This window comes from Struthio camelus, chromosome 5 (assembly GCF_040807025.1).
Source record: "Struthio camelus isolate bStrCam1 chromosome 5, bStrCam1.hap1, whole genome shotgun sequence".
NCBI classification, from domain to species: Eukaryota; Metazoa; Chordata; class Aves; order Struthioniformes; family Struthionidae; genus Struthio; species Struthio camelus.
The window spans coordinates 3,839,845-3,850,775 of record NC_090946.1 but is presented as its reverse complement, the minus strand read 5'-3'; the positions used below and the strand labels follow the sequence as shown (position 1 = coordinate 3,850,775).

General features: G+C 56.1%; 1 protein-coding gene across 1 annotated transcript; it reads right to left on the bottom strand.

Moving 5' to 3' along the window:
- Positions 1-1,949: 1,949 nt before the first annotated feature.
- On the bottom strand, positions 1,950-7,639 carry ZP1 (zona pellucida glycoprotein 1). Its single transcript, XM_009685755.2, has 12 exons — positions 7,370-7,639; positions 6,753-6,874; positions 5,485-6,673; positions 5,178-5,321; positions 4,641-4,825; positions 4,456-4,553; positions 3,936-4,063; positions 3,669-3,858; positions 3,431-3,581; positions 2,642-2,726; positions 2,208-2,329; positions 1,950-2,069 (listed from the first exon to the last, which is right to left on the bottom strand). Exons 1-11 carry the CDS (start codon positions 7,533-7,535, stop codon positions 2,223-2,225), a joined length of 2,565 nt encoding a protein of 854 aa, XP_009684050.1. The 5' UTR covers positions 7,536-7,639; the 3' UTR covers positions 1,950-2,069; positions 2,208-2,222.
- Positions 7,640-10,931: the final 3,292 nt, after the last annotated feature.

Here is a 10,931-nt window from a genome sequence, read left to right as displayed (position 1 = left end):
AAGGAAGGGTCCGGTGAAAATCTGGGTATATTGGAGCAGGGGCAAACCTGGGGCTGCCTGGAGCCAGGCAAGGCCCGATGTTTTCAAAGGACCCCTATCAAACAGCTGCTCCTCTCCCTGCAGTTTTTGTAGCAGATCCTGGGGCATAATTTGGCCTTGTTTTTTCCACCAGATACTGGAGGAGCAGAAGGGGTAGATCTATTTTGCCTTACTTTAGACACCCTGGCTCTTGCTTTGTGATTGCTTGAGGAAAAAGGACTTCTCCAGGTGCAGTTCCCCCATTCTTGTGGATGTCTGTTTGAAGGTGAGATAGGCTGTGCCCTCATGGGGGTCTCTTGCACCCACCTCTGTACATGTCTCTGTTGGATGAGCGCCACTGAAGAGCTGAGATGCTGGACTGGCGCTTTCCATCCTCCACAGACGCTTATGTCTGAGGCAGCCAGAGAGGTAAGAGAAACAAGTTAATATACTGCACTGAGTTCTGTGGGAGTGAAACCTTTAATGGGGTCTCCACAAGCTGGGCAGGCTAGGCTCTGTCCCTGGCCTCCTCCCTTCCAGCTAGAAATGGCTGTGATCCATCTCCCACCTCTGGGATGGAGACAGGAGGGGATCACTGTAGATCTCTGCTCCACTGTCAATGCAACGAGGCTCAAGGTCCAGCCCTGCAGCAGCCACCAGCTCTCCCTGGTTACCTAGGAAGTCCAGGAGATTGGCAGAAGCGGGGTGTGCAGTCTCTGATTTGACTTCCAGCATTATGAGGCCACAGAATTTCTGCCAGGAACCTTTGTGAGGGGCTAAAGCATCTTTCTGCAATCCCTTTTAATTCTGCCATGATGACCCCTGGGGGACTGAATGTACAGTGGGAAGGGATGCAGGGAAGCTCACCCAGCTCTTAAAGCTCACCTTCACTTCCTGGCACTGGGCCATCCACACTATCAGTGTGAACTGATCCGTCTGTCCCTGCATTCCCTTCCCTCCTTCTGGCACCCCCAGGCGTGCTATTTGCTGTCCAAGAGGGCCGAGGGCTCTGTATTGATGAGCAGCGGCTTGGCAGGAGGGCAGAGCGCTGCCGGATCCCAGATGCATGGCCATGGCAAGTTAGGGCTGGCGGGGATCGCTGCCCTGCCTGCAGCAGATGTTTGGGCAGGCTAGAGACTGGGGGCAGGCCAGAGACTGAGAGCAGGCCAGGCAGAGGCACTGCCTGAGCAGCAGAGCCAGGGTACCAGGGATTTCTGCAGCATCTTGAGGGCTGAGGTGGACAGGGACAGAGGAGACTGGATTTAGCCCTTTGCAGTCTAGCCAAGGCTTGGGTGAGGGTTTAGAGAAGGGAAAGGTGCTATGTTTGCTGTCCCGTTGCCCATGGCTTTGATAAGTGGCTGGTGCAGGCAGGACAGGTACCAGTAAGAGTAAATTTGTGCCTGGTTCTTGGGGCCGGGCAGGAGGAGAATATCCCATGTGGGTCCTGTGCCAGGAGCTGGCCTGGGCTTACAGATGCTTCAGTTTTTCCCTTTTCTAAGTTAGCCCACCCTTAGCATGGCTAAACATTGAGCCTGGTCCCATGCATCCTGCTGCCCTTGCATGGGGAGAAACCAGGGCTTCTAGACCACCCCGTGGCACTTGTGTATGCTCTAACTTCAAACAGCCCCTCTTTATTCCGTGCCTTGAGGTATGCAGATGTTTCCTTTGGGCATGCATGGGAGGAGCTACATGGACAGCAAACACACACTGATTAGATGCATTTCTCCTTTAAATCAACATGAGGGCTTATGTGACGGAGGCAGTGGAAAAGACAAGAATGTGATGGACCAGAGAGAAGTGCTAGATGGAGAGGGAGACATCACAGCCACCAGCCAGAGGGGTAAAAGAAGATTGTGTGATTGTCTGTAACACGTAAGGGAAGCTCAGAGGAGGATGTGGGTGCCACCCACAGACAAAACGCCACCAAAGCCTCTAGCCTGAGCCACAATATTTACTGTTTTTTTTTTTTTTTCCCTCCTTCCTGTCCTGCACGTTTGCCATGAAGGAGAGTAGAGCCAGATGTCCGATCAGGTCCATCCTGGAAGCAAGGGCTGTGGAGGAGGAAGATGTGAACCAATGCTACCTGGGGCAAAGGGGCAGGTGGTAGGGAGGGCAGTAAGAGCAGAGATGAAAATTGTACATTTTCAGCTCTCGCCTGAGGTCTGCTTGACCATAGCAGGAAAACTCACCCTACACCCTTGAACTCAGCCTTTCTGCACCTTGGGGTTCTCTTGGAAGACTATGCGTCCTTGAGAAATGACTGTGTCAACAGGATCTGGTGTCATCTTGTCACCCAGAGACCGGCGGGCTCCTGTGGAGGGACACCAGGGGTTGGCATGGAAGAGGGTTGCTGGTTATTAGCAGAACATGGAGGTGTGCAGCAGGTAGCCAGAGGTCCCACAACGGCTAGCATGCCATTACCAAACAGGCTGTCAAACCCTCTCATCAAACCTGTGACAGCCAAACAGGCTGTCAAACCTGTGATGGGCCAGCCTGTGGGCATGCGCTGAGGTCATGCAGGAGCACATGTTGTACATTGCTGGCAGGGCAGCATCTATCTTGGCAGCTGGGTGCTACTAAGAAAGCCCTCCCAGTGTATTTGGTTGAATGCATGCAGACTTACTTGATGGCACTCCCAGCTGGCAGGAGGGCCGGCAGGGCTCTGGCTGCGAGAGGTGACACACAGAGGCACTGCAGAAGATGTACACCTGAAAGCCATGCATTTGCACAGTATTAGCATCTGGCATGCTGGTGGGACGAGGAGCCAGCAGACAGGAAGCCCAGCCCTTTGGCCTCATGAGAAACAGCTCCTGGCCCTTCACCTAAAGGAAACCCTATAATACAATGTAGATTCTTTGCTTGCTTTGTAGGGCCACGGTCAGAGAGCAGAGGAGAGACTACTTAGCACATGGCAAAGATGCCTGTGCCAGCACATCATAAGCCAGGGATCTTTTACTGGGTGGGAAACCACAGGATTTGCTCAGCAGAAGTACCAGGGGTGTGTTTAGGATGTTGAGAGGGGAATGGCTGATATTAGAAGTTGGATGGTGGATGCTCCCAAAACTTTGAAGGACAAACCCTGGGGAGCTGTATTCACCAAGTGTCCTGGAAGGAGCCTATTTCTTGGGTGTTGAGCCACTCTAGACGTGGCAGAGCACGTGTGGTTTTGCAGGTATCTTGCCATGGGCAGGCAGGGAGGAGCCCAGCACTCAGGTGGGACTGCTGGAGAGCTCCGAGGTCTGTGGCCAAGTCACAGGGCTAATGCTGCAGGGCAAAAGTCACAGGGCCTTGTGCACTGCATCTGAGTGCTTGTAGCTGAGTCTCTCTGAGAGCTGAGACCAAACCATGTTTCACTCTGCAGGGCTGAATGGAGAAGTCCCCCTGCCATGGCATACGTCCACCCCCTCCTCACCTCTCCTTCAAGCACAACCATGGAGGGAGAATCCACAAAGGTGAATGTAGAGACGACAAAGCGTTGGTAGTGGCTCGGAAAGGGCAGCTGCGGTGAGGCTGGTCCCACGGGCACAAGCTGGGTCCTGTAGTTGTCCCCCACGAATGGACACCTGAGTGCACAAGAGGGACCCTTGGTCACTGCTGATGGTGCCCCTCCACCTTGCCGTCCTTCCGTTCCCAGCCTGCCTCCTGCTCACCCATCCACCAGGATGGGCCACTGGGGCTCTGCCGTGGCGCTGGTGCTGGGGGCTGCCCAGCACTGGTGTAGGACCAGGACGAGGTTGGGATCTGTCTTCTGCAGGAGGCGAACCTCCACGTAGATGGGGTCCCTCAGTACCTTCACAAGGGGGTAGTCACTGTCCTCATGGTAGGTGCTGTAGCTCTCATCTGCGGGTGAAGAGGGAGAAGCTGAGCTAGCTGTGGCCCTGTGGGGGCATCGTGGGGCTGGCAGGTGGGCTGCTCACCAGTAGCAATGCGTAGCTGGAGCCGGAGAGGCCCTGGCTCAGTCAGGGGTGCAGCTGTGGGGGGCACGGCAACCTCAACGCGAACTAGCAGGAGGTCGCTGGCATTGTAGATGCAGCGAGCATGGAGGCTGTGTGGGAAAGAGCAGGGTGAAAACATGAAAGCCCATTTTAGAGGAGTCACAGGCTATATCTAGACAGCTCTGTGACTTAGAGCCAGCAACTTTATTAGTTCTCTCCCTAAGCAGGGGCCAGCTCTTGTTGCGAAAGGAGAGCTGGGCACCACCAGAGCACAACCGTATTCTCAGCCCTTGGTATTTACATCAATGCCCAGTTCTGGCACCCAAACGCTTGACAGGAGCCAGGAAGAGGGGGAGCTGTTTGGACTCCTCATGTCAGGAAGAGGCTAAGCAGGATAGGTTTTGCTAAGGGGGAAATGCAAGCTCCCAGGTCCCTTTGGCAGGGAGAGCTGATGTCCTTCACAGCCAGAAGGCAGCTCAGCCCCCCCTTTCCCTCCCTTTACATGTAAACGCTGTCCCGTGTGATGGAGCCATGTGGTCCTGACTGCACATCGATGGTAGAGATCAGTTGGTTCTCGTAAATCAGCCGGTCCTCGATCACCTGGGGTGAATACACATCCAGGGCCAGCTTTCCCTCTTGAGGCCCATGGGCAGAGCTGCTAGGGGAACCAGGGGGCCATGTCCTTACCTGGACGGTGGTACCGCACTGAGTGACGGGGAAGCGGAACATCACGAATGCCTCTGTCACCTTGATGGGGTCACAGTTGGCCTCGGCATTGGCCAGCCGCACGCTGTCCAGGTTGTAGGGCTGGGTGGAGAGGCCCCGGGGCACCACGATGATGAAGTGCCCATCCAGCAGGCACTGGACAGTGGCTGCAACACAAGGAAATGGGTGCTCAGCAAACACAAGTTTTAAAAAGAGTCCAGGTCCTGACAGGCTAAAAGCATAGCTCCTGTGTTGTGACAGGTTTAGGGCTATGGGAGCAGTGCTTTTTACAATGCCCCCTGCCTTTAGCTGGCTCTCCAAGAAGGTGCAGGCCTCCCATAGATCCCAGTTGGCTGACTCTCTCTCTGGAGCCCTGGGCTGGAGGCTCTGGCAAACAGCACCAGTTCCAGCCGCCATAGGGACCTTCAGGCCTCCTTCTCCACACCAGTGGGTAGTGGTGAAGCCCATCCGAGATGGAGACATCTCCACAGACCACGTTGAGCCCTGTGAGCCTCTTACCTGTGTTGCCGTAATAACAGGGAGCGATGCGGTCCATGTCATCGTAGCAGCATCCTGCCTGCAGACAGGCCTCGCGGCCCTGTGGGGCCACACAGGGGATCTTCCCCGCAGCCACGTGGCACTGCTCCCGTGTTAGCTGGGCACCTGGGGCAGCAGAGGGGTGAGGACAGGTGCTTCAACGAGCATCCCGGCAGCCTCCCTGAGCATTCTCTCAGGGCCGCGACCGCTGGCCCTGCTCCAGGGGCAGAGAAGACCCTGCACCATGCCGCTCCCCTCCTCCCCTTCCTGTTGGCAGGGCTGTGAATACCTGCCCCTGCAGAGGGGTAGAAGAGAGCCGTGGGGCGCAGAAGGCCGGGCTGGGGGTGAAGCCCAGGGCGCAGCAAACCAGGCTGGGCTTGGGGCTGAAATCCTGGGCGCACTAGACCTGGCTGGGTTTGAGGCTGAAGTGCAGGCCGTGCTAGACCTGGTCGGGATTGGGGGTGAAGCCCAGGGCGCACTAGACTCGGTCGGGGTTGGCCAGGACGTACTAGTCCAGCTTGGGCCTGGACACCTGAGTGCACCAGACCTGGCTGGGACTGGGGCTGAAAGCCAGGATGAGCTAGACCAGTTTGGGTCTGGACACCAGAGTGTATTAAACCAGCTTGAGAGTGGGTCTGAAGGCCAGGGCGAACTAAGCCTGATTGGGTTTGGGGCTGAATGCCAGGGCGAACTAAGCCTGTCAGAGTCTGAGCACCAGGGTGTATTAGGCCAGGTTGGGTCTGGGGCTGTAGTGCAGGGTGAACAAGGCCAGGCTGGGACTGGGGCTGTAGTCCAGGGTGAACGAGGCCAGGTTGGGATTGGGGCTGAAATCCTGGGCGAACAAGGCCAGGTTGGGTCTGAACCCCAGGGCGAACAAGGCCCGCTTGGGTCTGAGCCCCAGGATGCAGCAGGCCAGGCTGGGCTGGAGGCTGGATGCCAGGGCGTATTAAGCCTGGCTGGGGCTGAGCAAGGGGGCGAACCAGGCCTGGCTGGGACTGGGGCTGAAGCCCAGGACGAGCCTGTCCATGCTGAGTCTGAATGCCGGGGTGCACTAGGCCAGGCTGGGCTTGGGGTTGAACTCCTGGGCGTACTATCCCTGACTGGGTCTGAACTCCTGGGCGAACCAGGCTGGGTTGGGGTTGGCGCTGAAGTCCAGGATGTACCAGGCCCGGCTGGGGCTGAGCCACGGAGTGGACCTGGTCCGAATGGGTTTGGAGTGGGAGCTGGTGCCCAGGAAGAGCTAAAGCGGACTGAGACACATGGTGCAGGAGGCCAGGCTGGGGCTGGGGTAAGGGGACAAGAACGCCAGCCTGGGTCTGGCGAATGCCGTTCCCTCGGTGCTCAGTGCGCATGTTCCCGTCCATGAGGACATCGTAGTCAGCCGGCTGCGGGCAGGTCATGTTGACTTCATAGGAGGCAGCAATGACCCCGCTGATCAGCACTTCCTCCATCCGGACCCTCAGGACATAGCGGTCTTCCTGCAACAAGGCAAAAGGGATGGTCACCTCCAGCACCTGCTGGCAGCTGGGCATAAGACATATGGGACGGGACCCTCACCTTTACCAGGACGTGGCAGCCCTCATAGCCGGAGGAGAAGATCACCCCTCCATCTGCTCCAGTGTTGAGCCAGTGGAGGCAGATGGAGCAGTTGGCCACTTCGAAGAGGGTGCCGAACTCGTCTGCAGAGACGGCGTGCATGCACCAAGTGAGGCAGGGGTGTGGTGATGCAGGATGTGTAGGCAAAGTGCTCTGGGGTGCAAGCAGCAGCTGCATGCCATCAGCCCCGTGGTGCACCAGGCAGGGCTGGCCCCCATCAGTGGCTCTTGCCTGCCCGCATGGTGTGCAGTAGACCCAAACTCAGTCCCGGCAGCCTGGCATTGTGTCAAGATGTTTCCCAGGGATGTAGCTGCAAGATATCCACCCCCTCCACACACCCACTTTCAGCAGCACAATCCCAGAGAGGTCCCATGCCAGAAACTCATTCAAGCAGTTGCCTCACCCCAGTGGCGCTGAGGGTCTCCCTGGGCACAGGTGCTGCAGGGGATGAAACCTCAGCTCGGGGCGTGAAGGCACTCAGGTTTCAGGGTAACAGCCAGGTGATCATCATACAGTAACCTGGAGGGATCCCCTGGAGGAGAGCCAGGTGAGCGCACACTCATGTCCCCACCACTTACCCAAGACTTTGAAGCGGACGGTCCGGCCCCGGGTAGGATACACCAGGAGCTGCATGCTATAGTCCCCACAGTCGTAGCGGTACTGCAGGAGTGAGAAAGCGATGCCTGGCCCCAGGGACAAGAGGAGCAGCAGGGCCACAAGGTAGCAGCTCCATCTCCAGCCCATGGCAGCAGTGACAGGCTCTCTCAGTGGGACAGCAATTTATACCTGCTGGGCCGGGAAGTGGGGGGTGATCAGATGACCTGAGGGACCGTGCTTGGGACAGTTCCTCCTGCCCTGCAGAGGCAGGACAAGCAGAGCAAAATGCTCCTCGTGTCAGAGATCATGGCTCCTGCACCATGAACGACCTCACTGCCCCAGCCCCGTTCCCCACGGTAGCCGTCTCCCACCCGTGTCAGAGTTACAGGGGAGGAAGCGAAAGCTGTTCAAAGACACAGTTTGCCCTGAGGTGGTGGTGAGGCGAGAGAAACTGTTCCTGCAAATGGGGAATTGAGACTGCTTGCCTGCTCTCCTGGCCAACTGAGCTGGACCAAGCAAATTAACTAATGTGGCCACACGCAGACAGAAAGGAGACCTTGGGGCGGGGAGGAGGCAAGTGGGAGGAGAGGGCTGGTGGGCTCCCAGGTCTCGCTTTCCGCACAGCACCAGCGCTTCGGCATAAGCCGGGGTGGGGGGGAGAGCAGCGATGTCTCCTGGCTCCCCGTCAGATGCACCATAGCTGGCTCACCCACAGGATCAGGAGCCTAATTAGGGCACAGCAGGTGCAGTCTAGGGGTGCAGCTGGTCGTAATGTCGAGATCGCTGCCAGCCTGTAGCAGCACAGCACACGCAGCGCCCAAGGTTCAGCGGAAAGGGAGTTGGGCAGGTGGCTCCAAATCACCTTGCAAGCAAACTTGGGTCCCTGCATGCCCTCCTGCCCCATGCCTGCGGCTCTGCCTCTGCCCTGCTTACAGCCGCCCTGGAGGGAAGCGAAAGTCATTCGAAGAAACAGTTTGTCCTGCAGCAGCAAGGAGTCGGGAAAAACTGTTCTTGCAACTGGGGAAGTGAGATTGCTGCTCTGAGCATGGCTCAGGGCCAGGGCTTCCCAGGCGCCTTGGCTGTGGCCTTGCCTTTTTCTGTCCTGTGCTGCTCCCCCGTAGTGCCCTCTGCAGAACTCTCAGCCTAAGGGTGCTTGCTGCAGGACTGCTACAAGAGCTAGGGCTGCTTCAGGTGTCCTGTGTAGGGGCCAGGATCGGATGCCTGCACTAATGGTAACAACATCATTAAGCTCTCATTTGCTCAGAGAAGGTACAAAAAAATTGAGGCTTGGAATTCCTAAAGAAAGGAAAATTGGAGGTAAGTAAGTAAGTGATGGATAAGCCAAAAAAGCAGAGCCAGAGATACGTTTACCCTGAGCTCTGGAGCTGACATCCTGCTGTGTGATATGAGCACGGTCAAGGGCAGAGCCCCCACAGACCAAATTCATGCCGACTCACACCGTGATGAAGAGGAAGAACCTTGGTCATCTCAAATTGCTGCTGACTGCAGCATTTTGTGGGTTCCCGCTGCCTTTTTTTTTTCCTCGGCCTCAGTCCAAGTTTCCCTTCTGGGTCTCATCTTGCCACAGATCAAACTGACTCAGCTCTCCCCCCCCCCCCCCCAAACCTCACACCTCCCAAAAGAAAATATTTGGAGGCATTTAAAATCTTGCCTTGGAGGGGCTGCTGTCCTTCAACCTAAGCAGCCAACAGAGCTGGTGCAGCCATACAACAACCCCTATTTCCTCACCAGCAGGAAGAGCTAAGAATAGTTGAGGCCAAGAGGATGTTAGAAGTTGACCAGAAAGGGTAATAGAAGCTATCCCCTGCACTAGCCTGATTTGCGGAGTCTTTGCGTTCCCCTGGAGACACTATGGGAGCAGGCAGGTCACTCCTCTGTACCTAAAGGTAGATGCCTAGTGCATCAGAGACATTCCCACAGGGCTGGAAACTATGACATGGCCTGCAGATCTGGAGACCAGCTGGGGCGTGATGCATAAGCTTAGACCTTCTCCTGCACAGAAGATTAGGCAGAAATCAAACATTTTTAGGACTTGATAAACAGCTCAAGGCATCTCTGAGAGGACTCATGCCCATCTCCACGGCAACAGAGGCCAGCAAGGCTCTTTAGGAAGTTCCTCAGGAGATGACAAGGTCATGCTGAGGCCAGTGCTGGCTGCGCAATACATGGGAATGAATAATCTTGTGAAGCCCAAGAGCAAAAGATGATCAGCAGAGACAAGGCAGTAATGTGGAGAACACAGGAACCATGAGGACCAACATATTGCCCAGCTGAGAGCTCCTGCAGGGTGAGACCTGAATGCTCAGGCTCAGCTGTCAGACTGGGGCGGGCTCAGGCTGCCCATTCCTGGGCTTTGCCAGCCTCAGCTTTGGTGCAGGGGAGGATCCTGCCCACCCAAACGCAGACGGACACTTGCACAAGAGGTCGTGCTGTCCAAGCATCCCACCTCTGTGCCTGGCTTAGCTGGACTCCAGGTCTTCCCCCGTATTTTGAGAGATGCTGCTTTCCTCCACACACTCAACAGGCTGTGACTGGCTGTCAGCAGGGTCTGAGATGGAGATAGACAAGCACATTGCTTTGCTAGGAGCTGGGCAGGACGTGGTTGTGATCCAGGCTGCAGGACATGCTTCAGAGCAGCACCGAGCTATCACCCTTCCCTTCCCCCCAGTATCCCTTTGCTGTTGTAGTGTGCTCTCAGTGCAATCCAGAGCTTATTTTCCTGTTTTACAGCTACCTGCCTTGCAGGGCTTGCAAGGCAGGTGAACAGGATCTTCCACAAAGCAGACTCAGAGCAAAGAGGAAGACCACCATCAGCAGGCACAGCATAGCTTGAAGCACAGGAGACAGGTCTAGCCCGACAACATGGTCTGGTGAGGAGAAGGCCAGCAAGTTAAGGCTGGTTTCTGGATGGCCCAAATGCAAGCAGACAGCAGTGATTCAGGCCTGCCTTACTTTGAAATAACTTTCTTACTCAGGAGTTGGGCAGAGCAGCAATATCTCTGGTTATACACACTGAGAAAATGCTGCTCTGAGCAGCATGCAACATTTTAGTACCCTGCAGAATTTCAGAGATGCCACTGCTTCACTCTTGCCCTTCTCCAACCAGCTCTGCAGCATCCACTAAGCTCTGTAGAGATGTGGTTTTGTTTAAGAGCCAACATATATGTGGCATGAATTGAGTGCAAGAGGAGCCTGTGTCATGCAGATTAGAGGTGCTGGTGAAACCCTCCCTGCCAAGCAGCCTCCCAAATTCACTTCCAGAAGTCAGTTGGCACAGAGACCAGCAGGACTCCAGCAGGGACAAGTGACAGATGTACATGTTGCAGAAGATGGATACGTGAAACCCAAGTGCAAGGACAACATCAGTGACTGGCCCGTAACGGTCAAGCCCACCTTGACCTGCAGGCTTACTGTCCACGTACTTCTGGCCCATCAGCTTCTACCATTTCTCCTGCAGCAATAGGATGGACATGGCCTTCTCTTTGCTTCCCTCGCTCCATTCCAGTTGGTGGGAGGGAGCGG